This window comes from Balaenoptera musculus, chromosome 5 (assembly GCF_009873245.2).
Source record: "Balaenoptera musculus isolate JJ_BM4_2016_0621 chromosome 5, mBalMus1.pri.v3, whole genome shotgun sequence".
NCBI lineage: Eukaryota > Metazoa > Chordata > Mammalia > Artiodactyla > Balaenopteridae > Balaenoptera > Balaenoptera musculus.
The window spans coordinates 27,978,133-28,005,085 of record NC_045789.1 but is presented as its reverse complement, the minus strand read 5'-3'; the positions used below and the strand labels follow the sequence as shown (position 1 = coordinate 28,005,085).

The 26,953-nt window shown below is 39.5% G+C and overlaps 1 protein-coding gene across 1 annotated transcript; it reads right to left on the bottom strand.

Annotated features, from left to right (window-relative positions):
* LSM6 (LSM6 homolog, U6 small nuclear RNA and mRNA degradation associated) lies at positions 1–26,953 on the bottom strand. Its single transcript, XM_036853851.1, is given in 6 exon segments — positions 1–1,829; positions 4,406–4,519; positions 13,672–13,722; positions 13,725–13,786; positions 25,364–25,466; positions 26,870–26,953. Coding segments are annotated over 4 exon segments (240 nt in total). The 5' UTR covers positions 13,765–13,786; positions 25,364–25,466; positions 26,870–26,953; the 3' UTR covers positions 1–1,794.

Below are 26,953 nucleotides of genomic sequence, written 5' to 3'. Positions count from 1 at the left end.
ATCGGTAAAAGTGAATAATACAGTCCTTTATTACCATAAAAATGGTAGCATTTCCCAAAGTCGATCATGATTAAAAGTAGTTCCATGGTTGAAAACACTACTCCACCGTACAGGTATTAGAATAGAGAGACGGCAAGGGGAAAATAAAGACACATACCGAAAGGGAGGTCAGGGAAAAAGTTAGTAAAAACAGGATGCTACAGATTGGTGGGAGGTAACAATGGAATTGCTTTTAGAAGCAGCTGATGTGAGTAAATGAAGGGCTGCAGTAACCTGGCAGCCCCACATTCTACAAAACAAATCAGAACATGTATGCTCCACTTGGAGGGACATCCATTTCCCCTTAGAAGAAGTCATTTATAAAAGAGCAAATTGTTGATTTGTACTTACAGACCAGACCCTTTTCAAGCCCCTGTCAAGGAGTGATAAATTATTGAAGCATAGTTTTATTTTTGGTGTGCACACTCTAATACCTTGTGAAATGTTTCTGTTCACCTTTCCTAAGTTATTAATTAAAAAAGAATTGTTTCCAATTACTCTGTGATCTTTAAGCTAAAACCAGACAAAATACCACACATGCCTCTCCAGACCCAGCACCGCCCCTCCCCTCCCCTCCTTCCCCATCCTGCCCGCACATCCTTCAACCAGGAAACTGTTGAAACTCAACACGGCGCTCCTGGAACAGGACCGCTGCCTAGAGGGGGGAGGGGCGGAGGAGGAAGGCCACACAATTGTCTGGTGTTCGTTCAACCGCAGTGCCCAGATATTTGTTGTTCCGAGAGAAAGCGTGAACTGTTCAGGGAATACAGCAGGGCTGTGGAAACGTCACGAATAGAGTGGGAAACCCTCTCGGCAGGAGCCACATGATGCAGAGAGGCTGCCTCGTGCCAAGCAACGTGGATGCTTGTGCTCTGCTCCTGAATGAGGTCACATCAAACCCAGCTGGGACTGGAGAGAAAGGCTTCCCGGGAGCCCCTCCCTAAGCCAGAGCGCAGAGAAATTCTTCCAGCCACAGCGGAGCAACTGGAACCTGAATGAGTTTACTAACTCCAGGCCTCGCTTTCCACCGTGTTCAGGACGGCGTGGGTGCCCGGGCTCCAGAAAGGGAGCAAGAAAACCCACCGCGTGAACCGCCCGGGGGAGATGCAAGATGAGCGTGCACAGACTTGGCTTAAAAGGAACGTTTACACCTACACCTAGCAGGTTGGAACCTTTAGGATCGCTCCCCCAGCTCAATTCGGATTCCCACTCCTTTTGTGCAAGTGCCACGGTTAGATGCCCAATTCTATTTCCTATCGAGAGAATGGAAACAGAGGCTGAGCATCTGGTCTCAGGGGCCCTTTTCAGCCTGAGACTGAAACTGGACGCCTCGTGGAACATTGTCCCTCAAGCATTTTGTACGGCGAGCAGAGCAGGATAGAGGAAGCCGTCTCTACAAATGTTTTAATTGTCCTCACGTCCATCATTCCAGTCAGTCCCACAAGCAAAGCAGGCAAATCCAATGGTGTTGTTTGAGACTTCAGTTACAAATCATGTAGGGAGAAAAAGATCTTCTCTTTTTTGAAAATTATTTTTGCTTTCTGCTCACTGACATAGAGGTAAAAGAAAATGACTGAAACTTAAATATGAAAGAACTCTTTACAATTAAATCCACAATTTTATACATTTATCTCACTCACATGTCAGTGAAAAATCACCAACTATGACAAAATAGGACAAATTATATGACAGAAGAACCAAAAAACTTAATAAAAAACATATCCAAGTGTGAAAAGTATGGTACTCTCGGTGTCTTCACATCCTCCTCTTCTGTGTACTTATGTATAACACTGAAAAGAAAAAATGAACAAACTGAAAAAAACTTTTCTAAGTATCATAATAGCAAGTTTTAAAAGCAAGCAGATTTTAGTCTGACACCGCTGCATATTTCAAAGGAATTCTCAAACCACTCAATAAATTCTAGAACTATTATTGTAAGACCAATTTTATGACTCTAGACCTGGGTTTGATGTCTTAGAGGGCTGTGTTCTGACCTTAGCTATACATCTGACTGGCTTTGCACATCGCAACCAAGGGGATAAAATAAAATGTATGCGAAAGTCTCCGGAATCTTCGAATGTTTTATAATTCTAGGTATAACAATTATGATTGTGGTTAAAGTAAATTAGTAAATCTACCAGGCCAGACTTCAGATTAAAAATAAAGAATAAATAAAAAATAAATATTTTCATCCATCTCCTCGATATAATCACTAAACTTCCTGTTTACTTTTTTAATTGCATCAGGATAAACAAGAGGTGAGGAGTTTGTTATTTTGTCCTTATTCTGAATTCTGTTATTTTGTCCTTATTCTGAATTCCCTGTAAAGTATCAACCTTGGGTTTATCCGAAGTTTTGCTCAGCTAGTCCTCTCGTGACCACCCACATGAACTCTTCAGGGTATACTGAATATGTAGTACATGAGAATCAGACCACATCTAATGTCTTGGTCACTAGAGGCAAGCTTTCACCAGAGGTGTACCTCCCCTCCTACCCCCCACGCCTACTCAGACTCTGACAGGTTTGTGCAAAGTGAGCATTAAGAGATATCCTGATTAAAGGACATAGCACAGATTAATCAAATAAGCCAGGATCCTCTTCAAGAGCCTAGGATGTGAATTATGGAGCCTAAAGATAACTAACTGCCACCGATTACCCCATGGAAAAAGTTACATAAAGGAAAGCATCAGTATGACAGTAAAAACATCCCTAGGAAACTGGCCAAGTCCAAGATGTAGTCTGTATATGACAGGATGCATCCTATCACCTCTCACAGAACCTGCAGCTAGCTGACTGTTGTTATCAGCTGTACTGAGATGGGGAAATATCATTAACATTTCTTATTAAATGGAAAGAGTCAAATAAGAACAATATTAAAAATAGGAAAAGAAATTCTACATATTGGAAGGACTAAAAAGGTATATATATAAAGACATGATGTGACCCCAATGTTCACAGCAGCGATATTTACAATAGCCAAGACATAGAAGCAACCCTGGTGTCCACTGACAGAGGAATGGATAAAGAAGATGTGGTAAATATATACAATGGAATATTACTCAGCCATTAAAAAAAGAATAAAATAATGCCATTTGCAGCAACACAGATGGACCTAGAGATTATCATACTAAGTGAAATAAGTCAGACAGAGAAAGACTAATATCATATGATATCGCTTATAGGTGGAATCTAAAAAAATGATACAAATGAACTTATTTACAAAGCAGAAATAGACTCCCAGACAAAGAAAACCAACTTATGGTTACCAAAGAGGAAGTGGGGGGAGGAATAAATTAGGAGTTTGGGATTAGCAGATATAAACTACTATACGTAAAATAGATAAACAACAAGGTCCTACTGTATAGTACAGGGAACTATACTCAGTATCTTACAATAAACTACAATGGAAAAGAATCTGAAAAGAATATATATATTCAGTTATATATGCACACATATATGACTGAATCACTTTGCTGTACACCGGAAACTAATACAACACTGTAAATCAACTATACTTTAATAAGAAATTTTTAAATAAAATAAAATGAAGACATAATATGAAGCAATATGGTATTGTAAGGACAGGAGATAGAATAACTACAATAAAATAAAAGTCAGGATGTTTAGTTCACAGCAAAGAGATCCAAGTGTTACGGGGGTTGAAGAAGTTATCCAGAACTAAAGAATGCACATCAATAAAAAACCCAGAATCAAGAGTCACAGAGCTCCATTTGGCGGATGGGACCAAAAAGTGGGGATGAATCAAGGGATAATTCCCACAGTTTTGATGTCTTCCTCCCAACCCCAAAATTCAAATATGACTTTACTGATAATGTGTTTTTAAACCAGGTACTTGAAAGTAACCATAATAATCATAGCAATAAGTTGTTAAAAAAGCTGGGTAACTTCAGAACCATATTTCCTCTTTTGTCATTTTTGCCAAACTAAAGGATACAAATCTCCCACAGAAAAAAAGCATTTGAATGCTTAATAGAGAAACAAGACAAGCTAACTGCCAAATGAGGTAAACCAAAGGTAGCAGGCAAATAGTGGCCATTCTCAGAGCACCAACTGCCAGTGTGAGAGGCCGTGTTGGGGGAATATAACACACTGTATTCGAGAACAGAGCTCTGGGTCAATGTACCAAGACCCCTCAATTTATCATCAGCAAAGGGAGGGAAGAAGAGAATTTCTAGTTCCAAAATGCCATGAAGCACCCAAAAAAGAACTAGCCACAATGAAGATCTGAGATGTAATAAGAATTTAAAAACAAAGCAAAACTAAAACTGAACTTTTAAATTATCTAGAAAACATGCTGGTGATCCTATTTTGGATGCTGTATAACTGTAGAGTGAAGGGCTATTACCATTGTTTCCTCGGATAAATGCATCCCCGTACTTATTCTTCAGCTGTCCATTTACATACTCCTCTGTCTGCTCCAAGGCTATATTCATATAGCCATCCAGGCAAGCCAGGACCCCTGGAGATGGATTCAGACAAAGAGAAGACATACAAAGCAAAGAGTTGAAAATTACAGGGTATACCTTAGAGCTGACAATCTCTTTACTCATTAGCTCTTACATGCTTAATATAAAAACTCACACTGTAAATGAAATTCAATAGAGCGAAGCACAAAAAAAAAAAGTCTTTGCTCTCTGCCCGTCTGAATGAAAGGCTAAGACGTGTACAGCATGAAGGCCGTCATGCACCCACTGCTGGCAGGGAAAACAATGGGCTGCCGCCTCCCTCATGGCATGTGTGGCAACAACGGCAACTTCTAAAGCCTTCACAAAAGTAACACGGTAAGAATATTCCAAGTAAGATACCATTCTTTGAGAGCTAAAGACAGGAGTGGGCGATTATGCAGGAACAAATGATCACTAGCCGTGACTCCTCATGCCCAGTGGCATTTCTGACTTTGGCCACTAAGTGAAATACGGGTCTGGCAGATTGATCTCGTTCTTTCACAACATCTCCTGCAGCAGATGAATGTACTCCAAGGTTAAGAGGAAGGCTCCACAGTCTGTCAGAATAATGGAAAAGAGGAGACAGCAGGTGCTCCTGAAAGAACATCTTAAAGCTGTGACTCCCAGTAAGGAACAGCTTGAGAACACGGGCACCATATTGCTTTATAGCACATCCCTCTCTGCGCTGTTCCAGTTAGAATATTTGCAGATCCACACTAATAAGAAAAACAGTAAACATTCCAGGCAGCTTTCGAGGAAACTGTTCAAGTGAATCTTTTTAATTGTGTTAAGATGGTATCAATTTTGCAAAATTGGACCTGATGATCCTTTTTTAAAAAAGACGAAGATATGTAAACCATTAACTCTGAGCCTCTAACTTCAAGTGGTATTTTCTAGATAGACACCTTAAGTAAAAACAAATACTACAAATCTGATTCAATTAACCAAGTCGATAGCTCCATGTAGTCTCAACTTCATTAATATGCTTCTCACTCCCTGCCTCTGCCCCCATTATCCTCTCAACAAAAGTTTCTTTTCAAAATTGTGTGTGTGTAATGAGAGTGCAAGACAGTAAGCTAACAAAATTCTGCTAGAAGCTGCAAACTTTCGAAGCATCAGAATGCATTGTGAATGATTAATAATAATTATTTCCTATCAAAAGAAAGCTGAAGCTACAACTTTAGTTTCATTCCTGCTGTATTACTTTATATCTAAACCACCATCATAAATGAGCAAGAAACTTCTGAGACATGATATGCAAATGTTTGAAAACTAATTAAAAGCATTTAAAAATGAAATGTTCCCTTCTAATAAAAATATTCTCATAGCAAAGGTTTTTTAAAGAAAAAGGTTCTTGGAGGTTGGGATTATAACCCCCTCCCTTCTCTAAGGGATTAAATTACAATGAATAACAGAAAACAAGTTTCTTCAAACTTGAAGGGAAATTGCTACAGAGAACTGGGTTGTTTCCTTGTTTGTTTGTTTTTATTTAACCACATTCTTTATAGTATGCTCTCAATAGTGTACAACGTTTTGCTTTAATAGTATAGAAGCCATGACCAGACAATCATAAACAGAGAAAAATTAGGGTTACTACTACCCATGTGAAAGGTTGTTCAAACTTACTAGGAAACAAAGAAATATAAATTAAATGAGATATTACTTGTTGCCAATTAGAATGGAAAAGTTGACATTAAAGGCTAACGCAAGGGTTGATGAGAATGTAGAGATGAATGAGCCACCTGCCCTGATGGAGGGCCATCTGCACCCTCTTTGACTCTGAAACCGAACCCCAGGGAATTTATTATAAAGAGACACTTGGACAAGTGCTTGAGATACATGTTAAAGGAGCAGTCATTTACAATAGAAAAAAGACTGGTAAACACCTAAATGTCCATTAATAGGACACTGGTTAAAAACAAAAACAAAACTGTGGTCCATCCACTCATGGTATTCCTATGTAGCCATTAAACACTCCATGTTGTCAGAGAACTGAATGAATTTCTTTAATGTTAAAAAAAAAATCAGAATGCATGTACAATTGATCCCACTTATGTAAAATTATGCTTATATAGAGACAGATCTAAATGGGTAAGGGTGGTTATCTCTGGATGGTAGAATTTGGGGAAGATTTACCTTTCTTCTATATACTTTTCTCCATTATTTGCTTTGAAAATTCTTTAAAAAAAAAAAAAAATATATATATATATATTTCCTTTAAAAATAGAAAATGTTCCCCTAAAGACTAGGCTGGTGGATCTCCTCAATGAAGGGGGTACTGAGAAGATACTGAACACATGTTGCCACCCTAATCAGCTGCTGGATATTCTCTACGAATCTATTACCTCCTCTGGGCCCATCAAAAGTCCAGGGGTGAGAAGCGGCACACAGAGATGTTATAATAGCTCAGTATTCAGTATAAATCCATTGATTCCACTGTAAAAATCAAATTAAACTGGAGCTACATTATTAATGTCAAGAAACTAAAGCAGTACATAAAAAGCAGAGTCTTTTTAGCAAGGCTTTTGAATCAAGCTTGAGTTTGAGTCCTAGCTCCTCCCTTACTAGGTGGAGATAATCAACAGAGATCTTAAAGGATTTATGTGAAGAGAAAATGAAAATTAAAGTGATTCATGCACACTGGACCCACAGTAAGCTCTCAATAAAATTAAGTTTGCACATGTGGAAAGTGGAAAAATCTCAAGAGATTTCGATCATTACTCAGGAAAGAGACCATGAATTATTCAGGAAAGAGGCCAAAAAAGGCTTTAAAACTTTGCTAATCAATTAGTTATCCATACCTCTGAAATATTCCCAGTAATTTAACATATCTTAATTTTGGAAGATTAGGAATTTAGTTACTTCAAAAAAATGGAATTGGATATCATTCCTTACACAAGTTAGTTTCAGTAGTGTCAAGCCTCTTAAAAAGAGCATTTCATTTTCTACAAGACCAGAAAGGTGTCTTTGGATACCCCACATATTACATGAGTGAGAAGTTTACACTGAAAACAGATACTGTCTAAATAGTTGCTTGCCAATCAAATTTTTTTAACACCTTTATTAGAGTATAACTGCTTTACAATGGTGTGTTAGTTTCTGCTGTATAACAAAGTGAATCAGCTATACATATGCATATATCGCCATTTCTCCTCCCTCTTGCATCTCCCTCCCACCCTCCCTATCCTACACCTCTAGGTGGTCACAAAGCACCAAGCTGATCTCCTTGTGCTATGCGGCTGCTTCCCACTAGCTATCGATTTTACGTTTGGTAGTCTATATATGTCCATGCCACTCTCTCACTTTGCCCCAGCTTACCTTTCACCCTCCTGGTGGCCTCAACTAAATTCTCTACATCTGCATCTTTATTCCTGTCTTACCCCTAGGTTCTTCAGAACCTTTTTTTTTTTTTTTTTTTTAGATTCCATATATATGTTAGCATATGGTATTTGTTTTTCTCTTTCTGACTTCCTCCACTCTGTATGACAAACTCTAGGTGCATCCACCTCACTACAAATAACTCAATTTCATTTCTTTTTATTGCTGAGTAATATTCCACTGTATATATATCCCACATCTTCTTTATCCATTCATCTGTTGATGGACACTTAGGTTGCTTCCATGTCCTGGCTATTGTAAATAGAGCTGCAGTGAACACTGTGGTACATGACCCTTTTTGAATTATGGTTTTCTCAGGGTATATGCCCAATAGTGGGATTGCTGGGTCATACGGTAGTTCTATTTTTAGTTTTTTAAGGAACCTCCATACTGTTCTCCATAGTGGCTGTATCAATTTACATTCCCACCAACAGTACAAGAGGGTTCCCTTTTCTCCACACCCTCTACAGCATTTATTCTTTGTAGATTTTTTGATGATGGCCATTCTGACTGGTGTGAGGTAATTCCTCATTGCAGTTTTGATTTGCATTTCTCTAATGATTAATGATGTTGAGCATCCTTTCATGTGTTTGTTGGCAATCTGTATATCTTCTTTGGAGAAATGTCTGTTTAGGTCTTCTGCCCATTTGTGGATTGGGTTGTTTGTTTTTTTGATATTGAGTTGCATGAGCTTCTTCTATATTTTGGAGATTAATTCTTTGTCAGTTGCTTCGTTTGCAAATATTTTCTCCCATTCTGAGGGTTGTCTTTTTGTCTTGTTTATGGTCTCCTCTGCTGTGGAAAAGCTTTTAAGTTTCATTAGGTCCTATTTGTTTATTTTTGCTTTTATTTTCATTTCTCTAGGAGGTGGGTCAAAAGGGATCTTGCTGTGATTTACGTCAGAGTGTTCTGCCTATGTTTTCCTCTAAGAGTTTGATAGTGTCTGCCCTTATTACATTTAGGTCTTTAATCCATTTTGAGTTTATTTTTGTGTATGGTGTTAGGGAGTGTCCTAATTTCATTCTTTTACATGTAGCTGTACAGTTTTCCCAGCACCACTTATTGAAGAGGCTGTCTTTTCTCCATTGTATATTCTTGCTTCCTTTATCAAAAATAAGGTGACCATATGTGTGTGGGTTTACCTCTGGGCTTTCTATCCTATTCCATTGATCTACATTTCTGTTTTTGTGCCAGTACCATACCGTCTTGATTACTGTAGCTTTGTAGTATAGTCTGAAGTCAGGGAGCCTGATTCCACCAGCTCTGTTTTTCTTTCTCAAGATTGCTTTGGCTATTCGGGGTATTTTGTGTTTCCATACAAATTGTGAAATTTTTTGTCCTAGTTCTGTGAAAAATGCCATTGGTAGGCTGACAGGGATTGCACTGAATCTGTACATTGCTTTGGGTAGTATAGTCATTTTCACAGTGTTATTTCTTCCAATCCAAGAATATGGTATATCTCTCCAACTGTTTAATTTCTTTCATCAGTGTCTTATAGTTTTCTGCATACAAGTCTTTTGTCTCCTTAGGCAGGTAAATTCCTAGGTATTTTATTCTTTTTGCTGCAATGGTAAATGGCAGTGTTTCCTTAATTTCTCTTTCAGATTTTTCATTATTAGTGTATAGGAATGCAAGAGATTTCTGTGCATTAATTTTGTATCCTGCAACTTTACCAAATTCATTGATTAGCTCTAGTAGTTTTCTGGTAGAGTCTTTAGGATTCTCTATGTACAGTGTCATGTCATCTGCAGACAGTGACAGCTTTACTTCTTCTTTGCCGATTAGGAATCCTTTTATTTCTTTTTCTTCTCTGATTGCTGTGGCTAAAACTTCCAACACTATGTTGAATAATAGTGGTGAGAGTGGGCAACCTTGTCTTGTTCCTGATCATAGTGGAAATGGTTTCAGTTTTTCACCATTGAGAACGATGTTGGCTGTGGGTTTGTCATATATGGCCTTTATTATGTTGAGGTAAGTTCCCTCTATACCTGCTTTCTGGATGGTTTTTATCATAAATGTGTTGAATTTTGTCGAAAGATTTTTCTGCATCTATTGAGATGATCATATGATTTTCCTCCTTCAGTTTGTTAATATGGTGTATCACATTGGTTGATTTGAGTATATTAAAGAATCCTTGCATCCCTGGGATAAACCCCACTTGATCATGGTGTATGATCCTTTTACTGTGCTGTTGGATTCTGTTTGCTCGCATTTGTTGAGTATATTTGCATCTATGTTCATCAGTGATATTGGCCTGTATTTTCTTTCTTTGTGACATCTTTGTCTGGTTTGGTATCAGGGTAATGGTGACCTTGTAGAATGATTTTGGGAGTGTTCCTCCCTCTGCTATATTTTGGAAGAGTTTGAGAAGGTTAGGTGTTAGCTCTTCTCTAAATGACTGATAGAATTCGCCTGTGAAGACATCTGGTCCTGGGCTTTTGTTTGCTGGAGATTTTTAATCACAGTCTCAATTTGAGTACTTGTGATTGGTCTGTTTATATTTTCTATTTCTTCCTGGTTCAGTCTCGGAAGGTTGTGTTTTTCTAAGAATTTGTCCATTTCTTCCAGGTTGTCCATTTTATTGGCATATAATGCTTGTAGTAATCTCTCATGATCCTTTATATTTCTGCAGTGTCTGTTCTTACTTCTCCTTTTTCATTTCTAATTCTATTGATTTGAGTCTTTTCCCTTTTTTTCTTTATGAGTCTGGCTAATGGTTTATCAATTTTGTTTATCTTCTCAAAGAACCAGCTTTTAGTTTTATAGATCTTTGCTACTGTTTCCTTCATTTTTTTCATTTATTTCTCATCTGATCTGTATGATTTCTTTCCTTCTGCTAATTTTGGGGGTTTTTTGTTCTTCGTTCTCTAATTGCTTTAGGTGTGAGGTAGGTTGTTTGAGAAGTTTCCTGTTTCTTGAGGTAGGACTGTATTGCTACGAACTTCCCTCTTAGAACTGCTTTTGCTGCTTCCCATAGGTTCTGGGTCCTTGTGTTTTCACTGTTATTTGTTTCTAGGTATTTGCTGATTCCCTCTTTGATTTCTTCAGTGATCTCTTGGTTATTTAGTAGTGTACTGTTTAGCCTCCAACTGTTTGTATTTTTTACAGATTTTTTTCCTGTAATTGATATCTAGTCTCATAGCATTGTGGTCAGAAAAGATTCTTGATACAATTTCAGTTTTCTTAAATTTACCAAGGCTTCATTTGTGACTCAAGATATGATCTATCCTGGAGAATGTTCCATGAGCACTTGAGAAGAAAGAGTATTCTGTTGTTTTTGGATGGAATGTCCTATAAATATCAACGATGTCCACCTTGTTTAATGTGTCATTTAAAGCTTGTGTTTCCTTATTTATTTTCATTTTGGATGATCTGTCCATTGGTGAAAGTGGGGTGTTAAAGTCCCCTACTATGCTTGTGTTCCTGTCGATTTCCTCTTTTGTGGCTGTTAGCATTTGCCTTATATACTGAGGTGCTCCTATGTTGGGCGCATAAAGATTTACAATTGTTATAATCTCCTTCTTGGATTGATCCCTTGATCATTATGTAGTGTCCTTCTTTGTCTCTTGTAATAGCCTTTATTTAAAGCCTATTTTGTCTGATATGAGAATTGCTACTCCAGCTTTCTTTGATTTCCATTTGCATGGAATATCTTTTTCCATCCTCTCACTTTCAGTCTGTATGTGTCCCTAGGTCTGACGTGGGTCTCTTGAGACAGCATGTATATGGGTCTTGTTTTTGTATCCATTCAGCCAGTCTGTGTCTTTTGGTTGGAACATTGAATCCATTTACATTTAAGGTAGTTATCGATATGTATGTTCCTATTACCATTTTCTTAACTGTTTTGGGTTTGTTATTGTAGGTCTTTTCTGTCTCTTGTGTTTCCTGCCTAGAGACGTTCCTTTAGAATTTGTTGTAAAGCTGGTTTGGTGGTGCTAAATTCTCTTAGCCTTTGCTTGTCTGTAAAGGTTTTAATTTCTCCGTCGAATCTGAATGAGATCCTTGCTGGATAGAGTAATCTTGTTTGTAGTTTTTTCCCTTTCATCACTTTAAATATGTCCTGCCACTCCCTTCTGGCTTGCAGAGTTTCTGCTGAAAGATCAGCTGTTAACCTTATGGGGATTCCCTTGTATGTTATTTGTTGTTTTTCCCTTGTTGCTTTTAATATTTTTCCTTTGTATTTAATTTTTGATAGTTTGATTAATACGTGTCTTGGTGTGTTTCTCCTTGGATTTATCCTGTATGGGACTCTCTGTGCTTCTCGGACTTGATTAACCATTTCCTTTCCCATATTAGGGAAGTTTTCAACTATAACCTCTTCAAATATTTTCTCAGTCCCTTTTTTTTTTCTCTTCTTCTTCTGGGACCCCTATAATTCGAATGTTGGTACGTTTAATGTTGTCCCAGGGGTCTCTGAGACTGTCCTCAATTCTTTTCATTCTTTTTTCTTTATTCTGCTCTGCAGTAGTTATTTCCACTATTGTATCTTTCGGTTCACTTATCTGTTCTTCTTTCTCAGTTATTCTGCTATTAATTCCTTTTAGAGAATTTTTAACTTCACTTACTCTGTTGTTCTTCACTGTTTGTTTCCTCCTTAGTTTTTCTAGATCCTTAGTAAATGTTTCTTGTATTTTCTCCATTCTATTTCTAAGATTCTGGATCATCTTTACTACCATTACTCTGAATTCTATTTCAGGTAGACTGCCTATTTCCTCTTCATTTGTTTGGTCTGGTGGATTTTTACTTTGCTCCTTCATCTGCTGTGTATTTCTCTGTCTTCTCATTTTGCTTAACTGCAGCCTGCAGGTTCATATTTCCCGTTGTTTTTGGTGTCTGCTCCCAGTGGCTAAGGTTGGTTCAGTGGGTTGTGTAGTCTTCTTGGTGGAGGGGACTGGTGCCTGTGCCTGTGTTCTGGTGGATGAGGCTGGATCTTTTCTTTCTGGTGGGCAGGTCCGCATCTGGTGGTGTGCTTTGGGGTGTCTGTGAACTTATTATGATTTTAGGCAGCCTCTCTCTTAATGGGTGGGGTTGTGTTCCTGTCTTGCTAGTTGTTTGTCATAGGGTGTCCAGCACTGTAGCTTGCTAGCTGTTGAGTGGAGCTGTGTCTTAGCGTTGAGATGGGGATCTCTGGGACAGCTTTCACTGTTTGATAGTACGTGGGGCCAGGAGGTCTCTGGTGGTCCAGTGTCCTGAACTCGGCTTCCCACCTCAGAGGCTCAGGCCTGACAGCTGGCCGGAGTACCAAGACCCTGTCAGACACTCAGCCAGGTACGTGGGGAGTTTCCTGCCTTTTGGGAAGTCTGAGGTCTTCTGCCAGCGTTCAGTAGGTGTTCTGTAGGAGTTGTTCCACATGTAGATGTATTTTTGATGTATTTGTGGGGAGGAAGGTGATCTGCACGTCTTACTCCTCTGCCATCTTGAAGGTCCCTCCCGTTGCTTGCCAATCTTGACTGCTTCCACAAAAACAAATGCTGCTCGGCCAAGGAGTTCTTTAGTATCCGGTTACTCAAGCCTGGCTATCACCAGGGGATGCAGGCGCACCAATCTCAAAGCGAAGACAGGAGACAGAAGCCCCAGATCATGCCAAGTCAGAGGCACACGCTCTGCTGTCAGAGTTGTCTCTCTAAAATGAACCATCTCAGAGGTAGAAAAAGAAATGGGTATAGAAACTGTTGACAACCAGTGATTTTTTGGTCTACTGGGTACTTCAAAAAGGTTAATAAAAAGCAGTTAAGTCACCTTTACTTCTTTAGTGAACACCAGTAAGGATGAAGCATGGAAATCTTACCTCGGTAATCCACTCCAGAATTTAATTTTACCACAACTGGTCGTCCGATGATTGCTTCAGGAAGTCACTGGGTGTTTGCTTCCGCAGACTCATTTTAACAATCCTGATCAGAAATCTGAAAGGGAGCAATAAAGGTAAAGACAAAAGTTAATTATTCAACAAAAAAAGCCTGAAGCCCTTAATGTATTTGTAGGAAATCAAGTGTCAAAGGACCACATGCAAAGAGCCAACACTACTCCACCACCACACCCACAGCACGGCAGCTAATGCTAAGCGTTGACACAAGTTACCTCATTAGGCCCACAGAATCCTCAGACACAGCCTCACCACAGAAGAGCCCTCTGATTCCAGGGCCCCTGTTCTTAACCACTTGTCACCACTGTGTCCGCAGTCAACATACCCACGACCACCATGACCACCCCCACCACTTACCCAACACTCACTTCATGTTGAGCGCTCTGCTAAGATCCCTAGAAATACTATCAAATTTAATCTTTACAAGAACCCTGGGAAGAAGGTCTTCATATCCCCACTGTGCTGATGAAATTAAAGGCCCAGAAGGATGAAATTACGTGCCCCCCAAATATGAGGGGATCAACATTCAAGTTCCAATCAGGCATGTTTTAAAGCCACTGTTTACATAATGTTTATATAGTATTTACAACAGCTGATTGTAAATACTATATGCCAAGACAGTATCTCCAGAAAGAATAATAATCATAATTGAGAGCCAATATTTTAGTGTACTACAGGCCGAAACTTATGTAAGCACTTTACATGTATTAATCCACTTAGAGCTCACTGAGGTAGGTATTGTTTTGACCTCATTTTACAGATAACTAGACAAAGAAAGGGCTAAACAATCCTGGTCAAGGTCACATAGCCAGTAAGTAGATGGCCGACCCATGTCTTAATCACACCTTTATGCAGCCTCCTGAAAGCTGCTAATGTAGCCAAATATTTTTATTATATTATGTATATTATAATTATAGCACATATACACTCTCTATAACAAAGAAAAAAATCTTAAAAATCAAGTATACGAGGAATCTAAAATAGGGAAAGAGCATTACACACCCAAATCAATCACAGACATACATAGCTACCCATCACTCCTTTCAAAACTCATCCTGTTTTGTAAGTTCTCTCTCTCAAAATACTTTGGTAAACAAACGTAACAAAACGTAACTGTTATCTAAGTAAAAACTTTGGAAATTAATTATTCTGTTTCAGTCAAATTCAGCATCAATTTTATTTAGTAGCCATATAAACATTCACATTTAAAAATTAGTATGAATACAATACTTGAAGGACTCTCCTCAAGAACTCAAGTTGTGGGGCTTCCCTGGTGGCGCAGTGGTTGAGAATCCGCCTGCCAATGCAGGGGACACAGGCTCGAGCCCTGGCCTGGGAAGATCCCACATGCCGCAGAACAACTAAGCCCGGCACCACAACTACTGAGCCTGTGCTCTAGAGCCCGCGAGCCACAACTACTGAGCCCGCGTGCCACAACTACTGAAGCCCACACACCTAGAGCCCACACGCTGCAACAAGAGAAGCCACCGCAATGAGAAGCCTGTGCACCACAGTGAAGAGTGGCCCCCGCTGGCTGCAACTAGAAAAAGCTTGCACGCAGCAGCGAAGACCAAACACAGCCAAAAGTAAATAAATAAATTAAAAAAAAAAATCAAGTTCTTTTTTTTTGTTTTGTTTTCAATCAAAACTTTCACTAAACATTCTATGGTAAATAGCACTGCTTATTTCACTCCAAGTCTATCCACTCAATGATCTGAATTCAGGTTTAAGATCATTGTTTGGAGATTTTCTCAACGTAAATCCATGCAGATTCAGCAGTTTGGATAAACTAGAAGGCTAGAGTATTGGCTTTTCATTTGTTTAACAATTATGTGTATGGACACGCCCTGCAAGAAAATTTTTAAAATGTACACACAGGCTCTGACCCTAAAGAACTTAGAATCTAGAAGGACTTAAACTCTTGTTTAAAGGGCGTGAGTAAACAAAAATAATCGTAATTTAAGTAAAATAATTTTCTTTAAACAAGAAAAGTCAACATCCCAAGTTAAACAAAAGAAAATACAAATTTCAAAAACTATTCTTGAATTTGGGGCTGACATTTGGTCCATCCATCATCCATTCCATCTCCTCAAGGTTTGAAGGATTTTTTTAATGTGATCAAATAATTATTTTGCGTGGCAAATTTTAATTTTTCCACTGAATTGCCAGTTTATTTCTTTAGCTACACTGTCTCAACAGATAACTGAAATTATCACTACTATTCAGGACAATCACTATTCATTCATGACACAGACCACAAAACGTTATTTATGGTGTTTTGAGCTCAAGAAAAAAATTACAAAGTAAATACTGTAGCAGATTCAATACCATTAATGACTTTAGTAAAAGGAAACAAATCTTCCCATTCATCTACAAAGTGCTTTATTTCTGTCTTGAACATGCATTGTTCTGTAGTTGGACAGGTTTACAGAGACATACTGAAGGCCCTACAGAGACTCATTCACTGAGACTTACATTCATTTCCCATCAGATGCTAAGTCCCATTGTGCCAGCTTCTTCATCTACAAACTTGAGAGAAAACTAGTTGTTTATTTTGTGCTAAAAAACCCACTAAGATGCATTCTGATGTGAAAATCTATTATTAACTACCTTGTCCAAAGTTAAAAGTTAATGACAGCAGATGAAGGAGCAAGGTAAAAACCCAGCAGACCAAACAAATGAAGAGGAAATAAGCAGTCTACCTGAAATAGAATTCAGAGTAATGATAGTAAAGATGATCCAAAATCTTGGAAACAGAATAGAGAAAATACAAGAAACGTTTAACAAGGACAAAGAAGAACTAAAGAGCAAACAAACAATGATGAACAATACAATAAATGAAATTAAAAATTCTCTAGAAGGAATCAATAGCAGAATAACTGAGGCAGAAGAATGGTTAAGTGACCTGGAGGATAAATAAGTGGAAATAACTACTGCAGAGCAGAATAAAGAAACAAGAATGAAAAGAACTGAGGACAGTCTCAGAGACCTCTGGGACAACATTAAACACATAAACATTCGAATTATAGGGGTCCCTGAAGAAGAGAAAAAGAAATGGACTGAGAAAATATTTGAAGAGATTATAGTTGAAAACTTCCCTAATATGGGAAACGAAATATATAATCAAGTCCAGCAAGTGCAGAGAGTCCCATACAGGATAAATCCAAGGAGAAACACACCAAGACACATATTAATCAAACTATCAAAAATTAAATACAAAGAAAAAATATTAAAAGCAGCAAGGGAAAAACAACAAATAACATACAAGGGAATCCCCATAAGGTTAACAGCTGATCTTTCAGCAGAAACTCTGCAAGCCAGAAGGGAGTGGCAGGACATATTTAAAGTGATGAAAAGGAAAAAACTACAAACAAGATTACTCTATCCAGCAAGGATCTCATTCAGATTCGACAGAGAAATTAAAACCTTTACAGACAAGAAAAAGCTAAGAGAATTTAGCACCACCAAACCAGCTTTACAACAAATTCTTTGTTGTTTTTGTTGTTAAATTTATTTATTTATTTATTTATTTATTTATTTATGGCTGTGTTGGGTCTTTGTTTCTGTGCAAGGGCTTTCTCTAGTTGCGGCAAGTGAGGGCCACTCTTCATCGCGGTGTGCGGGCCTCTCACTATCGCGGCCTCTCTTGTTGCGGAGCACAGGCTCCAGACGCGCAGGCTCCGTAGTTGTGGCACACGGGCTTAGTTGCTCCGCGGCATGTGGGATCCTCCCAGACCAGGGCTTGAACCTGTGTCCCCTGCATTGGCAGGCAGATTCTCAACCACCGTGCCACCAGGGAAGCCCATACAACAAATTCTAAAGGAACTTCTCTAGGCAGGAAACACAAGAGATGGAAAAGACCTACAATAACAAACCCAAAACAATTAAGAAAATGGTAATAGGAATATACATATTGATAACTACCTTAAATGTAAATGGATTAAATGCTCCAACCAAAAGACACAGACTGGCTGAATGGATACAGAAACAAAATCTATATACATGCTGTCTACAAGAGACCCACTTCAGACTTAGGGACACATACAGACTGAAAGTGAGAGGATGGGAAAAGATATTCCATGCAAATGGAAATCAAAAGAAAGCTGGAGTAGCAATTCTCAGATCAGACAAAATAAACTTTAAAATAAAGGCTATTACAAGAGACAAAGAAGAACACTTCATACTGATCAAGGGATCAATCCAAGAATAAGATATAACAATTGTAAATCTTTATGCACCCAACATAGGAGCACATCAGTATATAAGGCAAATGCTAACAGAGATAAAAGGGGAAATCGACAGGAACGCAATCATAGTAGGGGACTTTAACACCCCACTCTCACCAATGGACAGATCATCCAAAATGAAAATAAGGAAACACAAGCTTTAAATGACACATTAAATAAGATGGACTTAATTGATATTTATAGGACATTCCATCCAAAAACAACAGAATACTCTTTCTTCTCAAGTGCTCATGGAACATTCTCCAGGATAGATCATATCTTGGGTCACAAATCAAACCTTGGTAAATTTAAGAAAACTGAAATTGTATCAAGTATCTTTTCCAACCACAACACTATGAGACTAGGTATCAATTACAGGAAAAAATCCGTAAAAAATACAAACAGATGAGGGCTAAACAGTACACTACTAAATAACCAAGAGATCACTGAAGAAATCAGAGAGGGAATCAGAAATATCTAGAAACTAATGACAATGAAAACACAACGACCCAAAACCGATGGGATGCAGCAAAAGCAGTTCTAAGAGGGAAGTTTATAGCAATACAATCCTACCTCAAGAAACAGGAAACATCTCAAATAAACAACCTAACATTACACCTAAATAAATTAGAGAAAGAAGAACAAAAAAACCCGAAAATTAGCAGAAGGAAAGAAATCATACAGATCAGATGAGAAATAAATGAAAAAAAATGAAGGAAACAATAGCAAAGATCTATAAAACTAAAAGCTGGTTCTTTGAGAAGATAAACAAAATTGATAAACCATTAGCCAGACTCATAAAGAAAAAAAGGGAAAAGACTCAAATCAATAGAATTAGAAATGAAAAAGGAGAAGTAAGAACAGACACTGCAGAAATATAAAGGATCATGAGAGATTACTACAAGCAATTATATGCCAATAAAATGGACAACCTGGAAGAAATGGACAAATTCTTAGAAAAACACAACCTTCCGAGACTGAACCAGGAAGAAATAGAAAATATAAACAGACCAATCACAAGCACTCAAATTGAGACTGTGATTAAAAATCTTCCAGCAAACAAAAGCCCAGGACCAGATGTCTTCACAGGCGAATTCTATCAGTCATTTAGAGAAGAGCTAACACCTAACCTTCTCAAACTCTTCCAAAATATAGCAGAGGGAGGAACACTCCCAAAATCATTCTACAAGGTCACCATTACCCTGATACCAAAACCAGACAAAGATGTCACAAAGAAAGAAAATACAGGCCAATATCACTGATGAACATAGATGCAAATATACTCAACAAATGCGAGCAAACAGAATCCAACAGCACAGTAAAAGGATCATACACCATGATCAAGTGGGGTTTATCCCAGGGATGCAAGGATTCTTTAATATACTCAAATCAACCAATGTGATACACCATATTAACAAACTGAAGGAGGAAAATCATATGATCATCTCAATAGATGCAGAAAAATCTTTCGACAAAATTCAACACATTTATGATAAAAACCATCCAGAAAGCAGGTATAGAGGGAACTTACCTCAACATAATAAAGGCCATATATGACAAACCCACAGCCAACATCATTCTCAATGGTGAAAAACTGAAACCATTTCCACTAAGATCAGGAACAAGACAAGGTTGCCCACTCTCACCACTATTATTCAACATAGTGTTGGAAGTTTTAGCCACAGCAATCAGAGAAGAAAAAGAAATAAAAGGATTCCTAATCGGCAAAGAAGAAGTAAAGCTGTCACTGTCTGCAGATGACATGACACTGTACATAGAGAATCCTAAAGACTCTACCAGAAAACTACTAGAGCTAATCAATGAATTTGGTAAAGTTGCAGGATACAAAATTAATGCACAGAAATCTCTTGCATTCCTATACACTAATAATGAAAAATCTGAAAGAGAAATTAAGGAAACACTGCCATTTACCATTGCAGCAAAAAGAATAAAATACCTAGGAATTTACCTGCCTAAGGAGACAAAAGACCTGTATGCAGAAAACTATAAGACACTGATGAAAGAAATTAAACAGTTGGAGAGATATACCATATTCTTGGATTGGAAGAAATAACACTGTGAAAATGACTATACTACCCAAAGCAATGTACAGATTCAGTGCACTCCCTATCAGCCTACCAATGGCATTTTTCACAGAACTAGGACAAAAAATTTCACAATTTGTATGGAAACACAAAATACCCCGAACAGCCAAAGCAATCTTGAGAAAGAAAAACAGAGCTGGTGGAATCAGGCTCCCTGACTTCAGACTATACTACAAAGCTACAGTAATCAAGACAGTATGGTACTGGCACAAAAACAGAAATGTAGATCAATGGAACAGGATAGAAAGCCCAGAGGTAAACCCACACACATATGGTCACCTTATTTTTGATAAAGGAGGCGAGAATATACAATGGAGAAAAGACAGACTCTTCAATAAGTGGTGCTGGGAAAACTGTACAGCTACATGTAAAAGAATGAAATTAGGACACTCCCTAACACCATACACAAAAATAAACTCAAAATGGATTAAAGACCTAAATGTAATAAGGGCAGACACTATAAAACTCTTAGAGGAAAATATAGGCAGAAGACTCTATGACATAAATCACAGCAAGATCCTTTTGACCCACCTCCTAGAGAAATGAAAATAAAAGCAAAAATAAACAAATAGGACCTAATGAAACTTAAAAGCTTTTCCACAGCAGAGGAAACCATAAACAAGACAAAAAGACAACCCTCAGAATGGGAGAAAAATATTTGCAAATGAAGCAACTGACAAAGAATTAATCTCCAAAATATAGAAGAAGCTCATGCAGCTCAATATCAAAAAAACAAACAACCCATCCAAAAATGAGCAGAAGACCTAAACAGACATTTCTGCAAAGAAGATATACAGTTTGCCAACAAACACATGAAAGGATGCTCAACATCAGTAATCATTAGAGAAATGCAAATCAAAACTACAATGAGGAATTACCTCACACCAGTCAGAATGGCCATCATCAAAAAATCTACAAAGAATAAATACTGTAGAGTGTGTGGAGAAAAGGGAACCCTCTTGCACTGCTGGTGGGAATGTAAATTGATACAGCTACTATGGAGAACAGTATGGAGGTTCCTTAAAAAACTAAAAACAGAATTACCATATGACCCAGCAATCCCACTACTGGGCATATACCCTGAGAAAACCATAATTCAGAAAGAGTCATGTACCACAATGTTCATTGCAGCACTATTTACAATAGCCAGGACATGAAAGCAACCTAAGTGTCCATCAACAGCTGAATGGATAAAGAAGATGTGGTACATGTATACAATGGAATATTACTCAGCCATAAAAAGAAACGAAATTGAGCCATTTGTAGTGAGGTGTATGGACTTAAGAGTCTGTCATACAGAGTGAAGTAAGTCAGAAAGAGAAAAACAAATGCTGTATGCTAACACATATATATGGAATCTAAAAAAAAAAATTGGTTCTGAAGAACCTAGGGGCAGAACAGGAATAAAAACGCAGACGTAGAGAATGGACTTGAGGACACAGGGAGGGGGAAGCGTAAGCTGGGACGAAGTGAGAGAGTGGCATGGACTTATATATACTACCAATATAAAAGAGATAGCTAGTGCGAAGCAGGCGCATAGCACAGGGAGATCAGCTCGGTGCTTTGTGACCACCTAGAGGGATGGGATAGGGAGGGTGGGAGGGAGACGCAAGAGGGAGGAAATATGGGGATGTATGTATATGTATAGCTGATTCACTTTGCTATAAGGCAGAAACTAACACACCATTGAAAAGCAATTATACTGCAATAAAGATGTTAAAAAAAAAAAAGTTAATGACAGAGAACAGTTCTGAAAGTTTCTGAGATGCTCTTCCTGGGTTAGGATCCTCAAATTTGGCTCAAATAAAATTTTCCATTTTTTAGAAAAAAGAAAAAAGTTAAAGACAGATAAAAGAATACAAACCTAGACTGATAGCTGCTTAACTGATGATATTAGTTATTTTTAAAATGTTACTAATACTATCTTTCCTCACCTTTTAAAAAGGCATGGACATATTCTTCTTCTAAACTCATCAAAGATCATGCCTCTGCCATGAAGTCTCATCTCTACCCCAATTAACATCAATCTCTTCCTGAAGGCATTCAATGCTTCAAATTTTTACGCAGCACCTACCTGTCAGGCACTTAGGCTGGGGATGTAACACCCATAAGACATGGCCTTGGGCCCTCAGAGCTGACACTCCAAAGGGGACAGAAACATACAAATGGAGAAGTCTTTAAAAAGCTGTATGCATTTGGATAAAATGATGCAGAGAACAGCACATACGGAAGAGTGGCTTAGACCAGGCCTTGGAGATGAAAGAAAGATTTCGGGAGGTGAACCTGAGCTGAGTATGGAGGAAAAGGAGTCCACCAGCCTGAAAGGAGAGAAATCTTATCAAAGGCATTAGACAGCGTTTGGGTGTGAGGGGAAAATGCTTCCTAGGCAAGGAGGACAAACAGCTGCAGAAGGTAGCAGGGCCACCATCAAGGGAGCAGAGCAAGTCAGGCTGAGAGCGCGCAGCCCTGAGCCTCTAGGCCCGTTTCCCAAAAGTGAATCATCGGCATCACTTGGAGATCCTCATTCGGTAGTTCTGGGGCAGGACCTAGAATCTGTTTGCAAAAGCCTAGAAGACGCCTATGAACTGGTAAGCAAGGGAAATACTTGTGTCAGTGATGGGGACCCTAGGAAGGTCTGAAGCAGAGACTTGCATGCTTGCAGATTGGAGACAGGCCCTCCCACTGAGTTCTGGCGTCAGAGTTTCCCATTTGGTTACCTGTCACTATTTACTCTCTTTTATATGCTTTACTTTTTTTAAATAGGAGTCTTTTCTCCCTCAAAAGACTGGAAGCCATGTGAAAGGAGAGACTAGTACCAAGCTTCTCATTTACTCTCTAGGACATTGACATTGTGCTAAATCTCTTGAAAAAAAATTTTGTTTTAAGTTATTTGGAAAGAGGATGGTTGCTTCAAACACATTTTATCCATTACTTTAGGAGAGCATATCTTTTACATTCATCTTCATTAGGCTTCCATGGTACTCCCTGTTACTTAATGACTCGCCCATAAATCCATTTTGTATGAGTCAATTGGTCTCGACACCACAATTTTCCCGACTTGGCTCACGTAAGTTTAAGTTTTCATCTTTTAAATTGGATAAGGCAGAAGGAACAGTTCTGTTTCTGAAGGAAGAAAAAAGCCTCTCGAACCATAAACATATAAGAGGAAAAAGGCTTTCTTGCTTCAGGGTCACCTTGATAAAACTTCTCTTCAAAATTAAAGCCATAATCACCCTCTAGGCCTCCTCTCCCTTCCCTGACTCCTACTCAGGCTTTTAAATGACCTATTTTCATAAATGGCTATTAAGTCAAAAGCAGTATATTTTTTGGTAGAAGCTACTGAGAGGTCTGGTACAAGAATATCTGCCTACTGCCTTGCAGAGATTTTTTTAATTAGAAGAATGGGGAGGAAAAAAGAACCAAGTTTTATTCATCCACTATGTGCCAGGCCACACTACATTCCTCAGCAATTCACATAGCAACCCTGAGAGGGGGTGCACAGAACTAAGGCTTGACCCCAAAGCCGAAGCCCTTTCAGAGGTACAGCTGCCCTTTTGAATAGGTGTTAAACCTGGGGAATGGCCATAGAGACAGTGAGAGATCTATTTGGAGAGTAGCAGTACTGGGGGGGCGAAACACCGAAAGTGACAAAGTACTGTAAATTAGCCTGTGACGATATTTAAAAATGGTCAAACAGAAAGAAATATACAAGGAGACATGCAAATCCTTGTTTCTTGGCAATGTTCACTGTAAACTTTCACCTACTCTTGAAGTATTTACAGTTTAGGGTGAAAAAAATTGAAAAGGAAAAAGCTGCAATGAAACCCAACACTACAACCCAAGTAAACGCAGCTGTAGACTAACACGTCATTGTCAGAGAGGGCATCAGACACAGAGAAACACAGCTCTCTGTATATCTCCCTTCCGAGACAGCGGATACGTTGCCCTCTTCCGAAGGCTTCAGACCAATCCCTCCTCCCCACCCACAGGGGGCTACCTGCCTCCCCTCTCTCCCAGGGGCCACGCTGAGTTGGCCCTCCGCGCCCAGAGCACCTCTCTCCACTCGCAGTCATTGCCCTGGGCGGGCTGTTCTGCAGTTTTCCTGTTTGCTGACCAGTCTCCCACACGGGGTTCTAAGCTTCTCGGGGACAAGGAAAACGTGTTACTCATTTAGTAACCCTGGCACCTAAGCACACTGCCCAGGCCTGAGGAAGCAGCACTTAAGGGCAGTGCCAAGGAAAAGCCCTGTCCCTTCCCCTCCTCTCCCAGCTACGGGCACAGTGATGAGGACGGCATCATCCACGCATGTAAACAGCTATAACCTAGTAACATCTCTATTACTGACCACCAAATTAAAGAAAGATGGAGAAAACAGAAATGTTTCTGTGTTGTCCAAGAACCAGCTGCACCCGAATCAACACAGATGGCTTGTTAAATGCAGATTCCTGAAGCCAACTCCCAGTCAGACTCTCTAGGTAAGGAGCACTGTAATTTATGTTGTATAAAGTTCCGCAAATAATTTCCATAAGCAAGTGGTTCTCCACCAGCAGCGATTTTAAACCCCACCCTCAGGGACATTCAGAAATGTCTGAAGACGTTTTGGATTCTCTTGACTGCGGAGAGTGGTGCCACTGATATCTAGTAGGTAGAGGCCAGGGATTTGGCTTAACACTCTACACAGCGTAGGACGGGGGTCCTCCACAGCAAAGGATGTCAGCTGAGGTTGAGAAACTCTGTTATAAGCCCTAAAACCATTGTTCTCTGATCTTAAGGCAACAAGGAGTTTTTAAAAAACCTTCAAGGGCTAACAAATGAGAACCAACAGCTCAGTTCTAACCACATGACAGAGTATAAATCATAACTTATTAGATATTTTATTCCAACATATAAAGAATATGAAAACAACTGTCAAAAAAAATCTTGACGGGATTGCCATTCCAAATAATGAATTGCTAGTCCTGACCATGAAAACGTCACTTTTCCCATTTTTCAGTGCTACAGATCACTCAGATGATTACAATCTCTGTTACCTGGCCCAAATCTGAAACCGTAGAATATGAAAAAATATATATATACATATTATATATAGATACAAATTATATATACATAGCTGAATCACTTTTGCTGTACAACTGAAACTAACACAATATTGTTAAGTCAACTACACTTCAATAAAAAAATAAACTGTTGAATAATCCAAGTGATGTAAACATCTTTTAAAATTCTAATACTAAGTATGTCACAGTTCAGTGAGAGACCACCTGTTGCAGCATAAAGAGTACTCACTTGGGATGTGGGAACCCTGAGTTCTAATCCCAGCTCTGCTACTTAATTAGCTGTGTGCCTTGGATAACTCATCATTTCACCTCTCAGGCCCCAGGTTCCTCACCTGCAAAATAAGGGAGTTATGCCAGACGATCGCTTAAGGGATCATCCTGCTCTAACATTCAGTCAGGGCCTACGCAGTAACTCCAATAATACAAATACACACACACAATAACACCCTCTGAAGAATCCTGCACAAAATTCAAGCAAGTGGAATTGCCACATACTACTATATATAAAAAAAAAAAAAATCCAAAGAGTCTCAACCTTGCCAGTTGATATCCTAGAAAAGAATTACTTTTGGTGAAAAAGGCACAAACGTGAATGATGGAAACTACTAAACTTTTTTTGGCAAACAATCTGGCCATGTGTATGAAGACCTAAAAAAGACCCCACAAGATCACAGCGTCTATTCTAATAATTTCACTCCTCAGAATCAGTCCAAGTTAATCATCTGAAATATTTTTTTTTAAAAATGTTTATCAAAGTATTACCTGGAATACTAAAATGAAGCAAAAATTCACAAACACCCTAAATGCCCCACAGCCGGGAAATGGTTAAATAATGGATAGGACCTACACAATGATGATTTAGGTAGCCAATCAAAAGAAAATACAAAATTAGAAATTATATTTAGGAATGATTTCTAAATGAAAGTGAAAAACTAAATATACTGTTAAGTGATAAAATGGGTACAGCCTTAGCTCAAATACAAATTAGCCCAGAACAGACTGTAGGCGGAAGGGTGCCATGAACGTTTCTGTATTTCCATTTTTTCTATAACCGTCTTGTACTAATAAGGGGTAGGGAAAGGACACACCAAATCACTCTCAAGATTATCTGCATCGTCCCAGTTCTAGACACCTTAAACGAAAATACGGGCTGACCGCGCGCGCACACGCCTGCTCACAAAAGCCGTGGTGACAGGACTTAACACCATGCAACTGTGGGCATCCCCAACCTGACAACTCGGGAAGGTGGGCTAGTCCAGCCCTTAATTCCTGGGAGTCAGGCGCAGCCACCCCGATGCAGCGGAGGCCGGGCAATTCCAGGCAAAGCCTGGCCCTGTGTTCGGGTCCGCTTTCCCGCCGAATCCCCGGGCTCATGTGGGGCTTCCCAGCGTACTTCGACCACCATGAGCGGTCTCGGAAGCCACCTCGTGGGGCCCGGCCGATGCCGTTCCTCCCCGCGCGATCTAAGCTGCCCTCGGGGTGGGGTTCTCAGGACCGAGCTCGGGAAGCCCGGCGCCGGCGGTCCCAGATCTCTCGGGCACGACAGGCGCCGAGGACCGAGCGTGAGCGCGGGGACCCGCCACCCGCAGGCTCCGGAGTCCGCGCTCGCTCCCGCTCGCTCCCGGGCCCTCCAGGGGCTGCAGGCCCGGCCCGACCCGGGGATGCCGCTCACGAACCCTGCCCGGGGCGACGGAACACTGAGACCTCGGACTGCCCGCGCGGCCGCGTGGCTCACCTCGCGGCCGGGATCGGCACCCCGACTCCGGGAACCCCACAAGCCCGGCCTCAGCCGACCAACCAGGCGAAACCGAAACTGAAA